The sequence below is a fragment of the Zingiber officinale genome, chromosome 2B, assembly GCF_018446385.1.
Source record: "Zingiber officinale cultivar Zhangliang chromosome 2B, Zo_v1.1, whole genome shotgun sequence".
Lineage (NCBI taxonomy): Eukaryota > Viridiplantae > Streptophyta > Magnoliopsida > Zingiberales > Zingiberaceae > Zingiber > Zingiber officinale.
The window spans coordinates 156118041-156140611 of NC_055989.1; the positions used below are offsets into that span (position 1 = coordinate 156118041).

Consider the following 22571-nt stretch of genomic DNA (forward strand, 5'->3'; position numbering starts at 1 on the left):
AAACTTTGCAATAATTTTCAACGAAAAAATATTCTAAGTTAAAAAATTTTCTAAGTAAAACTTTAAGTAAGAAAATTTTCTAAGTAACACTCTAAGTAAGAAAATTTTTTAAGTAAAGATTTAAGTGAGAGAATTTTCAAAAAAATTTGACTTAGGAAATTTTGCAGAAATATTTTTGAAAATTTTTCTAAGTAAAAGTCTAAGTAGAAATTTCTAATTTCAGAAGAACTTTTAACTTAGGCTTTGAATTTTTCTAACTTAAAGTTTTACGCAAAAAAAATTCTAAGTAAAGAAATATTTTTGAAAATTTTCAAAAAAAATGTTTAAAAGACTTTTTTAAAGCATTATTAAATTTCAACTTTAATGCTTTATCAGAAAGTTAATTAAACATTTTATTTCAATATTTTGACTTCCAGGTCATGGCGAGGCACTAGGCCTTCTTGGTTATTGGAGCAACAACCACTTACTTAGACAAAGCATCATAAAGAAACTCACTGTTTAATTTTCTAGCTGAAAGCGCTAAATCCGATTAATATTTAGATTAAGCAAGACTTAGGAGCCCAATATAGGTTCCAGTCAACTGGATTAACTAAGAATTTCTTAGAGACATATTTCTTTGAAATATTTCTAATTTGTCCATTGTGATATCTAAAATACCAATTTAGATTATTAAATTTTCTATCATTTGTATTAGATGAGCGTGCATGGTTTTTCAAGTTATTTACTTGTATTTTCATATTATCATTTTTTTAATTTCAATTTTTCATTTTCTAATTCTAATTTTTTAAAATCTTCTAACAGACAAGATTTATCTAGAATTAATTTCAATTCTTTATATTCTTTTTCTAGCATGTAACAGTCTTTAGTTAACAATTTAATAAACTTAAATAGTTTGTCAGGAGGAAGAGATCGTACTTGACTTACTTTGTCGATCTCGTTGTCCGTTTCTCCTCCTGAACTGCTGCTATCTTCCGATGTGGCTCCCCCTTCATCGATGCTCTCGATGCTCATTTCGGAAGAGCTTGACTCACAGTCCTCGTCTTGATGACTTGCCATTAGTGCAAGTCTAGAGAAGGCTTCAACTTCTGATTTGGACGACGTATCGTCCCACGTCGCTTTTAATGCCTTGCGTTTTTGAACAGGCTTCTTACCTTTATCCGTGTCCTTATTCCTCAGCTTGGGGCAGTTGTCCTTGACGTGCCCTTCTTTGTTGTAGTGGTAGCAGTGGATCGTCCTTTTCTTTCTACCCTGCGGATGGTTAGTTTTTCTAGAATTACATAATGATCCTGTCCGAACGTTGAGTCGACGGACGCTGGGGACGTGGCACTCTCCGAACCGATGACGTGGATCTCTGACCGGCAGTATGGAGCTCCGGTGAACCTGCAAAGAAGTCGGGCCGGGAAGGGGTTCCCGGCGACGACCCTCCGATTCTCAAGTCAGGCAAGAGGAAACTATGAAGTGGCTTCCAATATCAGAGATCGCGTACCTCCGACGAAGTCTGGGAGCTCTTATATAGAACTGTGAAGAGGCTTATGCACACATACCGAGGCGAACACGTGTCCTCTTACCATACCTCAGTATGGGCTTGTCAGAGGAGCTTGCCTGACACCATACTGCTACAGTCCGAGCACCTCTCTGATGGGACGGCAGAACCTTCTGTCGTAGGGTTCTGTGTATGACTTGGTTGTTGGACATGCCTATTGTCAGAAGATGTTCCCGATGCCCCCTTATCCTTGTCTTCTTTTACCCGTGTCGAGCGCCCATTCGCTCGGCAAGCACCTTATCGGTCCGACCGGGGGGATTCCCGGTCGCGTGCTCGGCTCGGCTGAGACTGTCCGCAGCATAACTGTTTTATGCCTTGGCCAAGCGGGTAGCCCGCTCGGCCTTCACCCTGAGCGTCGGAGACCCGACTCCTCGCCGGGTTGTCCTTAATTCTGTACTGGCTCGTTCGGCCGGTTGACCCGATTCTTATCCGGTCGGCTGAACCTCATACTGCCCTTGACTTTTGCCCTCCAAGTGGCGTTGATTCCCCTCAAAGGGGGTCCCCTGTCTATACCGCCGGATCACATAACATCTTAAATCACCTTACCATCATTATCATTTCCTCGTCGTTGAGAGAAGACTCTGACTCATGTTCGTCTCTCGATACTTTGAGGGTGATGTTGTGCTTGGGCTCCTTCGTACATACACATCTTGATTCGTGCACTTCAAATGTGGAAAAGAATTCTTCTAATGTATTTTTTTCTAAATCTTTCAAAATATAAAAGACATCTACTAGTGATGCCCATTTTGTATTTCTAGGAAATGAATTGAGGGTGTACCTTAGCGAATCTCGGTTACTTACCTTTTCTTTGAGATTCAAGAGTCCGATGCTGATTTCCTTAATTATTGAGTGCAGATACGCAACTGTCTCGTCTTCCTCAAGTCGCAGGCTGGTGAGCTGGTTGCGAAGTAAATCTCATTTTGCGAGCTTTGCTTCGGACGTTCCTTCGTGCAGCTCAAGGAACTTCTTCCAAAGTTCCTTTGCGGAGTCGTAGTTACCGATTTGGTTGACTTCTTGTGGCGGAAGAACGCTTAGCAGATGGTACTCTGCTTTGCTGTTTGCAACGTAGTCGGCCTGCTCCTTTTTCGTCCAATGATATTTCTCTTTACCTTTTGGTGCTGTAAAATCGAATTCTATAATTAAAATTAAATCAAAATTGGTTTTAAAAAATATCTGCATTCACTTTTTCCAGCTAGCGAATTCCCCTTCGAACTTCGGCCGAAAGATGCTTGGTCTGGCTATTATTTTGTTGTTTCGTTCGGCGGTTAGTCCTCCTGAAGCGCCTTGGCTCTGATACCACTTGTTGGATCACGACGGCCGGCTAGAAGAAGGGGGGGGGGGGGTTGAATAGCCTGCAAACAAAAAAAACCTTTCTCGAACTTTCAACATAACACTTGCATAAAATAGAAAAGCAATAAATTAAAACAGAAAAGAAGATGCACCAGATGCTTACTTAGTTACAACCGGAGAGGTTGTTAATCCAAGGAGTGGAACACACTAGAATATCTCCTTCAGACGGAGAAGCCTCTTACAGCAATGAAAGCGCACAAAGAAAGAAGCTAAACTCTAAAGGAAGCATACACAAGTGTTGGAATTACAATTCTTGAGTTGATTTGAAGCTTTTGGACCAAAGCTATATTTATAACCTTGGTCGGGTCTCCCCGAAGTGTTCCGAGCGCCCTGAGGAGGATAAAATTTATTCCCAACGCACAGATCTCGGTTTGACCGAGATCTGGATAAAATTTTGATCCGAGCGCCTCGGACTGTTCGAGGTGCCCCGGACTGTTCCGGGCGCCTCGGACTGTTCCGGGCGCCCCGGACAGTTTCGAGGGCCCCGGATGAGGAAAGTCAACATCGTTGACTTTTTCAGCCCGAGTCTTCTGCTCCGGCTCCGTTCGCCTCACTCCGAGTCTTTCTCTCGCTTGGGTGATCTCGGTCATCCAGAATAGGGCTCACCCGAACCCAACTTCCGGTCTTCTCGAGTAGGCTTCCGTTTCGGCTTCTCGTCCCTTAGAATCGTTGCGTGCTTCCTTCTCGTCCGCCAGCATACTCATCCGCAATTTTCGTCCCTCGGTCGCACCCCGTGTCGACCTTCTTGCTAGTTGTGTCTCTTGCTCCTTGACCAGTCTTCCGCTCCGGCTTCTCGTCCCTCGGAACCATCGCACGCTTCCTTCTCATCCGCCGGTGTACTCTTCCATAGCGCCTCGTCCCTCGGACACACCGCGTGTCGTCCTTCTTGCTAGCTGCGTTTTTCGCTCGACTACCTGTGCTCCTAAGCTCTTGCACACTTAGACACAAGGTTAAAAACACACAGGATCTAACTTAACTTGTTGATTACACCAAACAACCTTGGGGTTCCAACACTTAGAGCTGTGTTTCAGACTTGTATTGGTTTTGCACCCTGGATTTGTATGGTTTTTCTTAAGGCATTGTAATGGTTGGTCTTTTGCTTGCTTGGTGGGTTTCTATTTGGTATGTTTTGCTACGCGCCTGCTGGACGGCAGAAGAGGTAAGTTTAGATGTTGTTTTCGATTTCTTTTCGTATTGTGATGACAGCGGGGGCTGATATATTATAACTGCGTGGATTGTTTCATTTTTGTACAATATATATTCCAGCAGTGTTGGCTGATGATTGTGAGCCCTGAGGGCCATGTAGATAAGTTTTAGACTGTCACCTATATAGGAGAGATGCTGCCGAAATTTCTTCTGGCAGAGACTTCCCAGGGCGTGACATAAACTTTTTTTAAACATTCTATTCTCTCAACCATAATCTTAAACCTGAAAGCCCTAAAATCATTAAACGCCATTGTAGCAGCTAGGAGACGAATGAAAACCCTAAAAATTCAAATTCCTAAGCAAAACAAGATGACTCAAACTTTCATCTCTAACAGAAAACTTACGATGGAGGCGAAGATTTGGATGAGAAACAAGTCGTGGAGGTGAGATTGATTGACGAAGACACTGTGCGGGCACCAATCTACTATGATTGAAATTCTTTTGAAATATTTTTCACACGGCAAGTTTAGTAGTTAAACCTTTGGCCAATGAGGGTAAAAATGTAATTGCACAGTATATATATTTGCACAATAATTCTAAAAAGATAATTGGTAAGAAAATGTTATTTGAAGATCAACAGTACCTACTATGCATTGTAGCAGCTATTCTGGAGTAGATGCTACAAAGTGTAGCAGCTAATCAGAAGAAACTGCTATATAGTGTAGCAACCACTCTTGACAAGCTGCTACAACGTGTAGCAGCTTCTAACGACTAGCTGCTTCAATGTGCTACAGTTACTTCTACAACGTGTAGAACCTCATTTAATTGATCTAAATAAAAAATTGAGATTGCTATGATCTATTATTGGTTGAAAATGTAGAATAACATCTTGTTGAGCATAAACAAAGAAAGAGTTGTTACATCGTTGTAATAGCTAACATTCCAAGTTAGTTGCTACAAGTTGTAGCAACTACATGAAAAGTTAGCTGCTACAAGGTGTAACAATTATTTGTCGAAGTAGCTGCTATAACGTGTAGCAGTAAAGCAAAGGCGCTGCAGCAGCATAAATAATTTTAAATAATTTTTTAGCAAGTTGATATACATCTACAAAAATATTTTTAGGGTTAATATATGCTAAAAAATATAGCTACTAAAAAAAATGACTTACCAAGCGATTGCTACAAGTTGAGCAGCTACATGAAGAGTTAGCTGCTACAAAGTGTAGCAGCTAACTGTCAAAGTAGCTGCTACAACGTGTAGCAGCTATATGGACAGTTAACTGCTACAAGGTGTAACAGTTAGCTGTCAAAGTAGCTGCTATAACTTGTAGCAGCAAAGGAAAGTCCAAGTGGCTGCAGGCGTTTGTAGCAGGCATCGGCCTTGCACGTCGCAGCATAAATCCTTCCTTCCTTCCACGACCACCATTCCAAGTTAGCTGTTACAAGTTGTAGCAGCTACAAGGACAGTTTACTGCGAAGTAGTTGCTGCAACGTTTAGAAGCGAAGCAAAGATGCTACATTAGTAAAAAATAATTTCAAATAATTTTTTACCAAGTTGATATACATGAACTTAAATATTTGTAGGAGTAATATCTGCTAGAAAATGTAGCTACCAAAAAATCGACTTGCCAAGTGGCTGCTTCACGTTTGTAGCTGCTAAAACGTGTAGCAGCTAACTCACAGACGTTGCTGTAGCTTGCAGGCGTTTGTAGCCGGCGTCGTCCCTGCACGTTATAACATTAATCATTCTAATATATGTATGCTATAACGGTGGGGAATAACAAATTAAAATAAAACGAATTACCATTGGGAATGTAGAGAGGTGGTAAGCTCTTACAGCAACTGTGAGATTGAAGATGTCGGCAAAACTTTCCCGGCAAGAGTGCGAGGTCTGACGGACGATGGAGACGTAGGGAGCGAGAGAAAGATAGAGCGGCGAGGGAGATTTTAATTTGAAAATTTTCCCACGCAGAAATTTTGAATAGAAGGCGGAAGGGGAGAGAGAATAAATGACATATTTTTTGTAATGAAATCATCATATCTGCAAGTCACTCATGATCGTACATAAAACGTCGCTCATATTTTATATATATATATATATATATATATATATATATATATATATATATATATATATATATATATATATATATATATATATAGTACACACAATGACCTTCACTTCAATACCTAAAGCAAAAAAAATGGACGGGTCGGGGATTTCTCGATCACGTAGTCAAGTCAAGCAGGTCAAAGAGACCTACCCTACGGTGTGCTCGTATAAGTCCAGCTTGCAACCGTGCGACGCTGGTGCCTTCCAGATGCTCGGCAAGTGCCTCCCTCGCCTCTGCGTTTCAGCCGCATTCTCCACTCTCCCGGTCTCACATCGATGGCGTGCCGACCTCAAAAACCGATCCCTAGCTGCCCAGATAGCTTCCCTCCTCCTCCACCGCAAGGATTGGATCCGCCGCCTCCGGTCCAAAGCCTTATTCCTTCCTGGCCGCTCCTGCGACGACCTCGTTCGCCGAGTCCTTTCCATGACCCGCTCCCACCCTGATCTCTCCCTCAAATTCTTCAATTGGGCGCAGTCCGATCTCGGTTACCGCCCGGACCTCCATTCGCTTGCCGCAATCGCGTGGACCCTCGTGGACGCCGGCCTCCTCGATCGAGCTAGGTGGCTTCTGGATCCAGTCCTGCTGTCCTACCACCCGCATGCGGTTGTCAACTCGCTTTCCCGAGCCTCCCAACGTAAGGATTCTCGATCTAGGGCTCTTAATTTTGTCCTTGAAACCTACTCCACTTCGGGGCTGATTTCCGGTAGCTTGGAAATTTTCAGAAAAATCGTAGCTTTCAGGTGTCAAATTACGACCCGTAGTTGCAATGCGCTTCTTGACGCTCTGTCTTCCTCGGATGTGGACGGGGATGGTGTCAGGATTGCCTGGCGTTGTTATGCTGCTGCACTTCGAAATGGCGCAGTGCCGGATTCTCGCACTTGGTCGCTTCTGTCTCGGCTTCTTTGCAGGGAGGGGAAGCTTGAAAAGGCCGTCCTTTTGCTAGTTGTAGGGGGTTGCAAAGATTCAGCTTATGATCTGGTCATCGATTGTTTCTGTAGGAAAGGAGAATTTGGAGTTGCCATTGGCCTCGTCCACAGAATGCGTGAAGTCAACATGAGACCGAGGTTTACTACTTATTGCGCAATCCTTGATAGTGGTTCTAGATTTGGGGATGACAAAATCATGGGTTTGATGTTGAGAGAGATGTTGGTTTATGGTTTCCTCCCAACTGTTCCTTGCTTGGATTATGATAGGATTATCTGCAGGCTTTGTGAGCTTGAGAAGATCTATGTGGCAAAATTTTTCTTTGATCGAGCTAGGAAACACAATGTTGAATTAGGAAAAAGAGTGTATCTTTATTTGCTAAAGACAATGTCAAAGGAAGGAATCGTGTGGGATGCATTGGAACTTTATGGAATATTGTTGGAAAAGGGGATCAAAGTGAATCTTAGAAGTTGTAAGGTTTTTGTTAGTGGAATTTGTAATGCAAATCCATCAATGGAAGTGGATCAAGTGTTAGAAGCTGCCATCAAAAGAGGGGTTGTGCCTAAAATCTCTGATCTCTCAAAATATATAGCTGCGCAACTTAGCAAATCTATGTGGAAGGAAGCAGGTCATCTGATTGATACTGCACTGCAAAATGAAATCTTGTTGGATGGGTTTTGTTTCTATGATCTGGTCAGGTACTATAGCACTAATGGGCTTGTTGACTCAGCATTGGAGTTGCATGAAAGGTTGAAGAAATTGGGGGGGTGTTTTGATTTATCCTCATACAAATTGCTCCTCAAAACACTGCTTGGAGAAAGACGGTCAGCCAAAGCTATCCAAGTTTTTGACTATATGCAGGGAAAAGACATTCTAGATGGTGATATCTTTGTGACTATGATTTGTGAACTTTGTCACTCAGGGGAGAATCGGAGGGCAATGAATCTGCATGACGAGATGTTGAAGCTTGGCTATAAGCCTAATGAAGCCAGCTACAGGAATCTTATTTCTCATTTTTCATGAGAGGTCCCTCTTCTGTTTTTGAACCCATCCACTAACCAGTGGTTTCATATATTTTTCAGTTGTTTTTCTCTAATGTCAGTTTCACAGAACGTCTCTGAACTTCAGCAACTTGAAGAGGGTCCTAATTAGAAGCTTGGTATTCACACGTTAACAATCATACTCCTGCCATTTGCTGAGTAGAGGAATGCAAGATATGATGAATTCTAATCCACATTGTTGTGGACATTATGATGAAGATCCATGGACACTTTCTATTTGCTACCAACTGCAATCCAAACAATTATCTGCCAAGTTGGACTTGTTTTATGCATTAAAATGTCTGCAGGTGTGTTGCTAATCTAAACAACAGTTTTGATTTGCTACCTATAAAATACCGGGAAAAAAAAATATAGGGAATATTAATAAATGAATTTTCCGGAATTTTTGGATACTTTTCGGGAATTTTTCGGAGCTCGTACGGACGAGTTAACGGGGATAAAAATGGGACCCGGAAAAGCCTGTTTAGGCTACCCCATTTTAACGAGGAATTGTTTCTTTTATAAATTCCTTATTCCTTTTCCTTTTCCTTTTAAATTTCTTTTTCTTTTTATTTTTCCCCTGCGCCGTTTCTGTGTTTTCTCCCTCGCGCACCCGAGCAGCCGCCCGAGCTCTCTCCCTTTGCCCTAACCGCCGACGCCCCTCCTCACTGCCTCTGCGACCACCCTGAGCCCTAGCACCGGCCGATTCTCTGGACCGAGCAGTGCCGGCCAGCCGCTCCTCGGCCCTAGTCTCTGCCCTAGTTTCTGCCGCCGACGAGGTGAAGCCGACGCCGACCCCAATCGTCGGAAACTTACTCTCTCACTGTGGAGTTGCTCACCGTCACCACAGCCGGCAGGCGGCCGCCCCCTTTGCCCTGGTCTCTGCCGTGGGATTCCAAGTGCCGAGACTTCTCTGCCCTAGATTGCCATTTCACAGAGCAACGCTGGCACACCACAACTCTCTAGTTGAATTCCTTCCTTCTGTGGCCTAACCCCGAGATTTACTGCCGGTTCCTTCTTCATCCATCAGTTGCCGGCAGAGAGACAAAGAGGGGACTCCAAATTAGGGTTTGCTTTGTTGCGGATTTGCTTGGTTCCAGCATCAACAGTAGGTTGGTTGCTATGGAAAGTTGCTGTTGGAGATCACCACTTCCTCCTACTTGATTCGGTTGACTTGAGGTAAGGTGTAGGGCATTTTATATATGCTTTAGAATATGGTTTTGATTCGATTGTTTAGATGGATGAATATGAGTAGGTTTGGGTTGTGTATATTGATTAGGGTTTTACCCTAATCTTAGGGTTAGGGAGTTGAAATTTAACCCTAATTAACCGTTGGATTTAATTTAGGTAGATTGAGATTGATGGGTTAGAGTTTATCTCTAAATTTATATTTAGGATTTATTTAGCTATTTATTGTATTCTAGCTAAATAAAAGTAAATGTATTTGTTTACACAGGGCTCTGATTCGAGACGAGTATCTCGGAGTTGGATTGGATCTTTCTATTTTCGGAGGCGGGTACTTTGACTTATGTCTTTTGATATGCATGATAATATGTTTAACATATAACAGTAATTGTGTTACCTGTTTATTTCGGTTGGTCACTACATGATTAGTACATGTTGTTTGTTTATTTATTCTGCACTGCATATTATCTACCTGATCACATATGCCTTAGGTAGTGACCTAACCACATGCTCTGTTATATTCTGGATCTAGGATTTATTTGATACCCTCTTCGATTTGTGTACCTTCTATTAGATACGTCTTCTTGTGGTACACACTTTGTATCTATTTATATGGATCATGCCATGTTATTCACGAGATTGCCATGTTCAGTATCATGCATCATGATTGCATGCTTGTGCGATTATCGGCTCTACTTTGGTTGAGCTCATCGCTATAATGCACACATCACCCATGGATTTGTATATCTGGCTGGTGTGTGGCGGTTCTCTGTTTGGCTCCGTTGGTCTGGCGGCAGTCAGTTCCGTTCTGTTTGGCTCCGTTGGCATTTAGGGTAGCAGCGTAGCAGATGGTGGACTTTGTTTGGCTCCGTTGGTCGACTCATGGGTAGGCAGAGATATCCTCCCCGTCATCGTGTACGGGAGATGAGAGCATTGAGCTCCCCATTTATGATTTGGGGTCACGGGACAGGAGTAACAGCATTCCGGTTACTCTGTCATTGCACAGGAGCATTGATTTCAGAGTATGGGGTTGACATATGCATTTATTGCATTTTTATTTGCTTGTGATTGCTGCACTTATATGCTGCATTTGTTTGGATGCATTGATTGACGTGCATACAGGATTATGACTCACTCGGTCTGACGACCTGTTACCTTTATACTTTGATCCGGTCAGTACAGTTATCTTCTGATTTCATTTCAGTTGCATTTATCCTCCTCATATTCAGGAGACTGTACGCATGATTAGTGTTATGTGTTATTTCCTTACTTTGTATATCAATTGTACCTGCTGAGTGTTGGACTCACCCCGCCTCCATTGTTGATATTTTCAGGTTGAGGCTGTCCGGAGCAGTTCCAGTCGCTGGCCCCCATCTGCACGTAGAGCTAGTTCTCTACTAGGTTGTTATTTGCTTTATTTTGGTTTTTCTTCCATCAGACTATGTTTTAGTTTTGTTTTGGATTTTATTTATGGATATTGTATGATTGTTACCGTTTGATGGTTTTTGGATGGTTTGGTTTTATTCTACTATATGCCACCTGGACGGCGAAGAGGTGAGTTCGTTGGATTTGAGCTTTACGAGTGTAGTGGAGTAGGGTGGATTTCGAGTCGAGTCCTACTATTATTGATTACTATTATTAACTGCGTGGTTGTGACACCAGAGGTGAATATCTTTATAAACTGCGTGGTGTTTGTTTTATTTTTGTTATCATTCCAGCCGCATGTGGCTGAGTATATATGATATGTAGAAAGTTTCATATTGTCCGCCGTACAGGGAGATCTCAAAATTTCTTGGACAGAGACTCCTCCGGGGTCAGAGCAGGTATACGATACTTGCTGTGTGTTCTGGATTTTTACGATCTTTGTTTTCGTATTATGGATATTTAGAATAATCTGATATCAGTTTATTGGGTATCAGCACGCCAAAGTTTGGCGATATTTATTTGATTTCCGTGTGTTGGATTTTTGGGATTTATCTAATACCAATTCATTGGTATCAGAGCAGGGTGTGATACCTGCGTTTGGTATTTTGGACATTTTTATACTAGCCCTAGTTGTGAGACAGATTAGTCTGGGCAGTTATTTTCGGTTGCACGGATTTGTCCGTTTCGATTATGTTATGGACTTCCGTTTTGGATTTATATAGAGTTCCGGTGTTTTTTTTCGAGGTCAATTTTGGGGGCTGGACAGCGATGGAACATCTCCAGACGGCATATAGGTATGATGTTTAATTTGATAGTTATGACATGTATTAGCACTTTATCTTTAGTACTTGTCTGGATGTTGTAGCACATATTATATGTGATGGGTTATCCATTGAGCATGATTGACCTTAATAGATATCAAGGATTATTATCTCTAGTGATTTTCTTATCATAGCATCAGTAGTTTTATCTTCTGTTACTACTAGTAGGAGATGGAGGCACATACCAGTCTCTGCTATTGTTAGTTGGGTAGTGGATGACACTTACCTATTCCTGTTGACTTAGTCAGTTGAGTTTTTATACTCATATCTTTTGGATATTAGGGTACCCGATACGATAAAATTGTTTATTGGGGAGTTACCATGTTTGATCATTGTTGAGAATGGTTTGAGGTTGAGGGATATTGTGAGATCAGATATTTTGATGTGTTGATTTCTAATGATTTAAGAGAGTAAGTGTTATGTGGTTGTTGATGATCTTTTAGTGGATAACTATTTTGATGATCTTTTATTTGGGTTGTCATTGATGGTGATATAGTGAGTATCCTGTATGGTGTTCACAGGTTGATGTTAATAATTGGTGATCAGATTATAAATTGGAAGCTAGAGAGTTTATGTGCCTATGAGATTTTTGATTTTAATAAATCTGGTTAATTGTGGTTAGTTAACAGGATGATAAAATTGATATTTGTTTCATCTGATATTAAACTATGTGGATAAATAATGATTGATGTTTTGAATGTTAATATGCTCTTATGGGGAGTAGAGACTTATTCACCTGATATGGTTTGGGCTGATATTTTTGAGGATAAAAAAAAAAAATGAGGGTGTTTTGATGTTCTTGAATTCTGACTTTTGTCTTTTGGGTCATACGCATTTATTCATATGATATTATGTGGGTTGACATTTTCTAGTTTGAGTTGATGTAATTAGTGTTGAATTGACCCATGAACTGATTTAGTTATTTGACAACGTTGTATACTATTTTATCTTAGTTAATTTTCGTCAGTAAATATTGATTTAGTCTTGTTAAATCGGTCAGTAGAAGACTGATTTATGTTTGTCGAGTTGGGTAGTTGTGGTTTGATATACCTTAGTTGCTTGTGGAGGATTAAGGTATTCTTGATTAGTTAGTAGATGAATGATTTAGTTTTGTTGGTTGATCAGTAGAGGATTGCCATACTCTATTTTTAGAGGTTCGAACCTTTAGGTTATTTGTGCTTAGTTATGTATCTAGAGTACCTTTGAGTACATGTTTTGTACTGACGTGAGAAGGACTGATTTAGTCATAAATCATTTTCAGCTTGGATAGTTTATAAATGATCGATGTATCCTATTCCATGAAGACTTTGACCATGGACTGTATATACCTGGTGGGATAACTTAGAGGGTGCATTGGGATATATGACCCCGCTGATGTAAGGAAGTGTAGAGCTAATTGCTTAACACTTATGGGATACACTCGTTACTAGTGTATACTGGGAGAGTACATTTGGATTTGTGATGATAAAATTCTTCCCATTTGATATAGTCTTGGTAGGGTATGACATTGACTTGCAATGTTATACCACGGCTGTGTATATTTTTCTTGTCCGATACTAGTTCCTTTGAACTTAGAGCAGGGTTGTTACTGGATGATTAGGCTGCTCCATTTTGAGTTGCTTTTGATTGATGTATTCATGCTTGATACATATGCATGAATTTTGTTTAGATATACCCGTAACCCATGAGTGTTGGTAGCATAAGGTTGGTCTCTTTGATTGAGCTGGTATGCTGATTTTGCATGTCTATATTGCACGTATATGATGATTGTTATGTGTTGAAGGAGTCCTGGGTGGACTGTCCATTTGCAAGTAGTATATGTATCTATGTTCTGATATGGTTGAAGGTTTCTTGTGGATCATAGATATGTAGTTCGGTGTATCTATCTGAATGTATTATTGAAGATATCTTGTCGATTAAATCCGAGTTGTAGTATAAGTACATCGGTGGTGTTTTGATGGAGGTATTTTATCGATTTAATCTGAGTTATGAAATGTACATATGTATTGGTGTGGTATTTGAGGTATCTTTTTGATTATGTTTGATTTGTGAGCGCACCTGGATTTAGTATGCTTTATTGGAAGTATATGTTGGTTATACTCTTGACATAGGTGTATATATGTCATATGAGTGTTGTTCGAGGTGTATTGTTGATTTTACCTATGTTGATTTTGTACATGGGTTCGGTATGCATTGTTGGAGGTATCAAGATGATTTATACCTATGTTGTGAGTATGTTTGGTGTATATTAATTGGAGGAATATGTTGATCATACATATGTTGTGTGAGTACGTGTGCCAGGTATATATTGGTAGCAGCATGATGATTTTACTTATGCTGAATGCAGAATGTGGAGTGACTGCATTATGTCAGTTGTTGGATTTACCCATCAACTAATTTTCCTATCAGTGGATGACCCACTAGGATGCTGATAGAGTTGATGATGGATTTGATTAGTTTACTAGGTTGTTATAGCCTAGGTTAACCACAGTGGGTTGTGGTAGAGAGATCTTGTACAGTCTCTAGCTGGATAGTTAGGTGCCTTGGGACACTTATGTATTGTTTTGTGGTGGAGCTTTGCTCCCACATATTACGGATTGCTAGTAGTGGAGCATAGCTCCTATATTTATTGCAGATACATATTTCAGATTATTTGTGGTGGAGTGTTGCTCCCACATATTGAGGATTTCTTGTGGTAGAGCGTTGCTCCCACATATGTGGTGTTTCCTGTGATGGAGCGTTGCTCTCACCCTGGAGGATTTATTCTTTGGTGATTTATGTTATTGATGATCAGATTTTTCGATTTATTATTGGAGATCTTATGGATAGGAATGTCTGTGATACGGACATTATGTGTATTGATTTTTGCCATATAGGCTTACAGTGCCTTAGATGTTTTCAGGGACTCGATGATCCTGGTATGTCGAGGATGTTTGGATAGGTGTCCATTATCTTTGTGGACGATGTTGTGATCTATTACGGATCCGAGGTGAGTCACGTACACTACCTTTGCATAGATCTAGAGATGATTCGACGAGAACATCTATATGTGATTATCAGTAGTGCTGGTTTGGATTGTCTTTTGTTATGATGTTTGGGACACACGGTCACCAGTAGGAGTGTACCGTGGTTCCACAGGAGATAGAGGTTGTTACCGTTGGGAGCAGCCGAAATCAGTGTAGGAGATCCGCAGTCTTTTGTGACTCGCAGGATATTACAGACTTTTCGTCGAGGGTTTCTTCCACATAGCTATGCTACTTTCACGCGTGACCATGAAAGGCGTGAAGTTTACTTGGATTGAGGATTGCAAGATCAGCTTCTAGGAGCTGAAGCGGAGATTGTTGTCGGCTTCGATTTTTGGTTTTTACCTTCTGGAGAGGACGGATTTGTCCTCTACACCGACGCGTTTCTACAGGGTATGGGTGCTGTTCTGATGCAGCACGGTTGAGTATTTTTATATGCTTCTCGATAGTTGAGGGAGCCTGAGAAGAAAATACTCAGTTCATGATCTGGAGTTGGCTGCTATTATTTTTGCCCTGAAGATTTGGCAGCATTACCTGTATGATATTACCTTGAGATTCTCACTGATCATCGAATCTCAAATATCTGTTTTACTTGGAAGGAACTTAATCTTCGACAGAGGAGATGGATGGAGTTCCTGAAGGATTATGAGTGTACCATTAGCTATCACCGGGGAAAAGCTAATGTGGTTGTCGATGCACTTAGCCAGAAGTCTAGAGGGACTTTAGTTTGCCACTGAGTAGTGGTAACAAACTTGATTCGGGGTTTCTCCGAGTTAGACCTTGAGGAGCAGGGATAGACCGAGCAGGGTAGTCTTGTTACCATAGTTGCTCAGTCGTTAATCAGGACGAGAATCCGAGAGGCCCAGTTGTTGGGACCTCATAGAGCTCAACGTGAGGCAAAGTGGTCCATACTATCGGACAGAAGATGTTAGAGGCATATGACTGCTAGAAGAGTTACGCTGACCGGAGTGGGAGACTCTTAGAGTTCTCCATTTGTGACCAGGTATTTTTGCGAGTTTCACCCAAGAAAGGGGTGAAGAGATTGACCTCAGAGGTAAGCTAGCTCTGTGATACATTGGACCTTTCTAGATCTTAGAAAGGATTGGAGCAGTAGCTCACTAGTTGGTAGTATCGCCGTCCTTGATTGGCGTGCACGATGTATTCCACGTATCCATGCTGATGAGATACGTGCCCGACCCGACGCATGTGCTGACAGACATTACTTATGAGGAGGTTCCGGTACGGATTCTCGACCGGAAAGAGCGTCAGTTGCGGAACAAGACTATTCGGCTGGTTAAAGTCGGATGGCAGCATCATTCGGATGAGGAAGTTACTTGGGAGCTCGAGGATACGATCCGAGCTCGATACCCCATCTTTTCACTTGAGGTATGTGATTTAATTTACCGTTCAGCATTTATTATTGTTACTTGTTATTAGTACTTGCTGATGGTAGATACTGAAATTTGGGGACCAAATTTTTATTAGTGGGGGAGAATATAAAATACCGGGAAAAAAAAATATAGGGAATATTAATAAATGAATTTTCCGGAATTTTTGGATACTTTTCGGGAATTTTTCGGAGCTCGTACGGACGAGTTAACGGGGATAAAAATGGGACCCGGAAAAGCCTGTTTAGGCTACCCCATTTTAACGAGGAATTGTTTCTTTTATAAATTCCTTATTCCTTTTCCTTTTCCTTTTAAATTTCTTTTTCTTTTTATTTTCCCCCTGCGCCGTTTCTGTGTTTTCTCCCTCGCGCACCGAGCAGCCGCCCGAGCTCTCTCCCTTTGCCCTAACCGTCGACGCCCCTCCTCACTGCCTCTGTGACGCCCGACCGTCAGCCCTAGCCACCGTCGACCACCCTGAGCCCTAGCACCGGCCGATTCTCTGGACCGAGCAGTGCCGGCCAGCCGCTCCTCAGCCCTAGTCTCTGCCCTAGTTTTTGCCGCCGACGAGGTGAAGCCGACGCCGACCCCAATCGTCGGAAACCTACTCTCTCATTGTGGAGTTGCTCACCGTCACCACAGCCGGCAGGCGGCCGCCCCCTTTGCCCTGGTCTCTGCCGTGGGATTCCAAGTGCCGAGACTTCTCTGCCCTAGATTGCCATTTCACAGAGCAACGCTGGCACACCACAGGTCGCCTTCCTTCTACTCTAGTTGAATTCCTTCCTTCTGTGGCCTAACCCCGAGATTTACTGCCGGTTCCTTCTTCATCCATCAGTTGCCGGTAGAGAGACAAAGAGGGGACTCCAAATTAGGGTTTGCTTTGTTGCGGATTTGCTTGGTTCCAGCATCAACAGTAGGTTGGTTGCTATGGAAAGTTGCTGTTGGAGATCACCACTTCCTCCTACTTGATTCGGTTGACTTGAGGTAAGGTGTAGGGCATTTTATATATGCTTTAGAATATGGTTTTGATTCGATTGTTTAGATGGATGAATATGAGTAGGTTTGGGTTGTGTATATTGATTAGGGTTTTACCCTAATCTTAGGGTTAGGGAGTTGAAATTTAACCCTAATTAACCGTTGGATTTAATTTAGGTAGATTGAGATTGATGGGTTAGAGTTTATCTCTAAATTTATATTTAGGATTTATTTAGCTATTTATTGTATTCTAGCTAAATAAAAGTAAATGTATTTGTTTACACAGGACCTTGACGCGAGACGATATCTCGACGTCAGATTTGGACCGGATACGATCCTTTCTATTTTCGGAGGCGGGTACTTTGACTTATGTCTTTTGATATGCATGATAATATGTTTAACATATAACAGTAATTGTGTTACCTGTTTATTTCGGTTGGTCACTACATGATTAGTACATGTTGTTTGTTTATTTATTCTGCACTGCATATTATCTACCTGATCACATATGCCTTAGGTAGTGACCTAACCACATGCTCTGTTATATTCTGGATCTAGGATTTATTTGATACCCTCTTCGATTTGTGTACCTTCTATTAGATACGTCTTCTTGTGGTACACACTTTGTATCTATTTATATGGATCATGCCATGTTATTCACGAGATTGCCATGTTCAGTATCATGCATCATGATTGCATGCTGTGCGATTGTCGGCTCTACTTTGGTTGAGCTCATCGCCAGTTACATGTACTGCACACATCACCCATGGATTTGTATATCTGGCTGGTGTGTGGCGGTTCTGCTGTTTGGCTCCGTTGGTCTGAGGACTCAGCATGGTAGCCGGCAGTCAGTTCCGCTCTGTTTGGCTCCGTTGGCATTTAGGGTAGCAGCGTGGTAGCCGGCAGATGGTGGACTTTGTTTGGCTCCGTTGGTCAGGAGACTCAGCGTGGTGGCCGGCAGAGATATCCTCCCCGTCATCGTGTACCGGGAGATGAGAGCATTGAACTCCCCCATTTATGATTTGGGGTCACAGGACAGGAGTACTCCGACAGCATCCCGTTTACTCTGTCATTGCACAGGAGCATTGATTTCAGAGTATGGGGTTGACATATGCATTTATTGTATTTTTATTTGCTTGTGATTGCTGCACTTATATGCTACATTTGTTTGGATGCATTGATTGACATGCATACAGGATTATGACTCACTCGGTCTGACGACCTGTTACCTTTATACTTTGATCCGGTCAGTACAGTTATCTTCTGATTTCATTTCAGTTGCATTTATCCTCCTCATATTCAGGAGACTGTACGCTTTATTTGTTTTATTATGCATATCGGTTGTACCTGCTGAGTGTTGGACTCACCCCGCCTCCATTGTTGATATTTTCAGGTTGAGGCTGTCCGGAGCAGTTCCAGTCGCTGGCCCCCCATCAGCACGTAGAGCTAGTTCTCTACTAGGTTGTTATTTGCTTTATTTTGGTTTTCTTCCATCAGACTATGTTTTAGTTTTGTTTTGGATTTTATTTATGGATATTGTACGGATTGTTACCGTTTGATGGTCTTTTGGATGGTTTGGTTTTTATTCTACTATATGCCTGCCTGGACGGCAGAAGAGGTGAGTTCGTTGGATTTGAGCTTTACGAGTGTAGTGGAGTAGGGTGGATTTCGAGTCAGAGTCCTACTATTATTGATTACTATTATTAACTGCGTGGTTGTGACAGCCAGAGGCTGAATATCTTTATAAACTGCGTGGTGTTTGTTTTTATTTTTGTTATCATTCCAGCCGCCTGTGGCTGAAGTATATGTGATATGTAGAAAGTTTCATATTGTCCGCCGTACAGGGGAGATGTTGCCAAAATTTCTTCGGACAGAGACTCCTCTGGGGCGTGACACTACCAACTGCTATCTAACTAGTTATCCTCATCAATAATTAGTTTTGTGCATCATACAACCTTTGGGATGTCACACCAACTTCAGCAACAGTGTGCCCTGTTGTTGCCTATTCATAGGAGATTTTGATTATGACACCGGGAAGTGTAGGAGGTAACACAAGGCACTCTCAATACTCACGACACTAGGAAATGCACCAAGAGTTTAGAGAGATAACAAGAAGATAAATCTTCTAACAACCTTAAAATCTCAAATATATTTTAATCTCAAAACGAAATCTTCTCCCAACAATACAAAAGATAGTCTTTATAGGCGAGACATGGAACAATCCTCCCAGATGAGTCAAAATGCATTAAATGTGATTTATATTTTCTAAGGTCTCATTAAATTAGATTTATATTTCCTGAGCCTTAAAATAAATGTGAGTTTAATAATGAAAAAGTATGTAGGAGTATTAAAGGCTCATCAACCTTTCGAGTTCCAAGAAGATCACCAAGAATTACCAAAACGTTGGTTGAATCTTTCAATTTTTGAGTGAGTTCATTTTCCCCAAGCAATTATCTTTCTCAAGAAAATGTCTTTCTCGAGCAATTTATCTTTCTCGAGCAACTGTCTTTCCCGAGCAATATTATTAAGGTTTCCCAAGTAGCATTTCCAACCTAACATACTTCAATCAAAATGGTCATAACTTTATATAGGAATATTATTTTTGAGCACCGTTTGTTTTGTTAGAAACTAGACATCCATGGATTTCCAGTCATATATGACTTGCCTTGTAATTTGTTCCCAATAACAGCAAATTAATCTTTGAAGTTGACACAAAAATCTGATGACTTCTTAATTTTTCTGTGCCAGAGTACCTAATCCTCGAGCCAAGTTTGATATCAGATTAGCGACAAGTTTGGATATTTTAGTTTGTTTGAAAAACAATGAGTGAGCCTTGGTTCACTCAGAGATAATATAATTCTCTTGGTAGCCACACAAACAGCTCCTTCAAAGACAGGAAGGGAGCTCAAAAAAAAGACCTGTCAAGACAAGTATCCACAAAAACAGATGGTGAAGCACCAGCTAGCTATTACATAGACAAGAAGGAACTCTTCGAATGCTGTTAGGTGAGATAGATGACTTGAGTAATACCTCAATCTATAGACTTCATTCCCACCCTCCAATGAAGGAGGCAGTCTGTCCGCATACTCAGCGAGGTTAAAGCTCAGCTTGCTGGAGACAAGCTCATCGATGTAGCCAAATAAAGTAAAGCAGTTCCCCAATAAAGGTGATATAATCTTCTTCTCCTGTCGGCAACCATAGTGGCTCCATGATAGCAGAAACTCAATTCTGGGACTTCCCATTCAAGGAAGGCCAAGACTATTAAAGAGTGACCAATCAAACGATCTATTCTAACTTTTTTGACGACTCCTTGATGGTGAAGCAAACTGAACATTGTCTCAAATCCTTTTCGTTTATTTATTATTTTTTTTGTCAGTAGGAGATGAACTACCAAATTCTGACTCACCTAAATTATTTATTCATTGTGTACAAGATTGCCTTTAAGTTTAGTTGGGCGGACAATTAGAAGGCAAGTAAGCGAGAAATTTCTCTTAAACATTTTTTTACATACACCAGTCCCTTAAACACTCATAGAACGTGATGTACCCAATTGCAACTCATTCCATTTGAAAATTCCAAAATACAAAACTTGGTCTCATCTTGTTTTTATGTCTGCTTTTTTCCTTTGAATGAATAGATTTTATGAGCTTGCTCATCTTCATTCCGCAAAAGAAAGTACTCACAAACTTCGCTGTTGTTGGCTTTCCCACTTAATTCTTCCAGGACTGAGCACGGACAATTTTTGGAGCTTCGACTTGCATAGTCAGAAAATTTAATTCTAGAGCCATTACAGGCTTTGATAGTAGCACTGCAATGCTTCGGTCACGTCCTACATGATCTTCAGTTGCAAATGGGTCACTTTCTCTTTTGCTTCAAGATCGACATTTGAGTTTTCAGGTTCAGTAGTCATTGACCTCATATTTTAGCAGCCTCCACAGCGCTCACCCTGCATAGGATGCTCAGTAGATTTGAAATTGAATTCAACTTCTCGTTATAATTTCCATAGTTCGAGTTGGAAGAATGACAATTTCTGATAATAGATTCATTCATACACATACCTGCATTCAATTTGGCAAGTGTACTTCAGAAGATTAGGGTTGTACATAGTTTGCCCGCTGAATTCCCACAGATGATCAAGAAGTTACAACAAGAGTTAGGCCACATTTACCCTCTAAGCTTTGATAATCATAGAAACTGACCTAAAGCTGGGAAGCGATATTCTGAACTTTGGACTCATCCAACCGTGACCTCTTTTGAGTTTTCAGCAGTTATTACATAGCTTGTGAACATTGCACGTCTTCAGAATATGAATAATACATGCACAGTCAATCATTTACAAAAGTGCACCAACTTCGGGCATTTATGTTAGTCCTAGCTTTTAAAGGTCAGTTATATGGATTTTATTCCTCCGTTGGTGGCAAAAGATGAATATCCTTGTCTCAGCACCCCCGTCAATTCGTCCCAGGGCTAACACGGAGGAGGTAAATCACGGACGGCTACTAGCCTTTGGAATAGTGACTAGCACATAAAGGAGGCATTTACCTCGATTTTGTTGAGATTCGAACCCCAGATCTCATTGGTGGTAATACCTCATGTGCTAGCCAAGACCTATCCGAGGGGACGGATTTTATTCCTCCGTGTAACATATGGAACTCAACATTAGATCAATAATAACATTTAGATGTCTTAAATCGCTTTCGCTAAACTGTAAGGGCATGTATGCAAATGATATAATGACAGCCTATTCTAACATATGGAACTCGACATGAGACAAGAATTGAAAAATAAAACAATCTAAAAATAAATTCAGTTATCCAATAATCAGTGTATCCTTTACTCACCAGCAATAAGTAAACTGATGTTACAGATGGATATTTGAGAAGCATCCTCCAGCTCTAGTACTTGAATCTCTTTATCTTCTTTTGCCTCAGGATGAAAAGGACTTCTTTGGCTATTTGATGCCTCTTCTAAAGTTCTTCTATCTCTATGTGAAGTTCTCACGGGAAACCTAGTTGACTAGTGGATGACATATTTATTAAGTTATGAATTATGGCAAACTGAAAAGAAACAACACATCATTTACCTGGCGCAAATATTTTATTGGTGCAGGTTATTAAGAGCATGATTAGTTGGAACAGTCGTGGTGATCATCGTGGACTCTATCGTTTTAGTTCCAATATCATTGGAATGGTCGCAGAAGGATATATATATATATAATTTTGACTTAATTAAAATTTTTAATATATAATTTAATATATTTTTAATAAAATAATCGCTTGGGCTTACAAAAGTATAAAACATAAATTATTAATTAAAATATAAGTTTTTATTAAAAACTCGATCATGTCCTAATTCCACCGCCGTCTGCCACTCGTCGTTAGCCTTCTCGCGCCGTCGTGCCTGCGCCCGTGAGCTGCTTGATCAGGCCACTCCGAAGAGCGCTTCCGACGCTATCTATCATCCTCCATTTCGAAGTCGAAACGTTATTTATTAGAATTTTGGCACTGCATGAGATGTTCCCATGCCGGAATGCCCGTTCCAACCGTTTCATGTCCGTTCCGACGAACCATGATTAAGAGTACCAACTTGACTTGTCCTCTTTTGTTTCACTCTAGTCTTTCCATCAGTTTGGAAGTATGAT

At 41.1% G+C, this 22571-nt stretch overlaps 2 protein-coding genes across 2 annotated transcripts; one reads left to right on the plus strand and one right to left on the minus strand.

The window, feature by feature from the left end:
- Window positions 1-6209: 6209 nt before the first annotated feature.
- Window positions 6210-8099, plus strand: LOC122048902 (pentatricopeptide repeat-containing protein At4g21170-like). Its single transcript, XM_042610417.1, has one exon. It carries the CDS (start codon window positions 6210-6212, stop codon window positions 8097-8099), a length of 1890 nt encoding a protein of 629 aa, XP_042466351.1.
- A 12541-nt stretch (window positions 8100-20640) lies between these two features.
- On the minus strand, window positions 20641-22081 carry LOC122048903 (protein NEOXANTHIN-DEFICIENT 1-like). The gene is made up of 4 exons (XM_042610418.1): window positions 22067-22081; window positions 21765-21946; window positions 20989-21045; window positions 20641-20800 (listed from the first exon to the last, which is right to left on the minus strand). The coding sequence occupies exons 1-4, from the start codon at window positions 22079-22081 to the stop codon at window positions 20641-20643; spliced, it is 414 nt and encodes a 137-aa protein (XP_042466352.1).
- Between the last annotated feature and the right edge of the window lie 490 nt (window positions 22082-22571).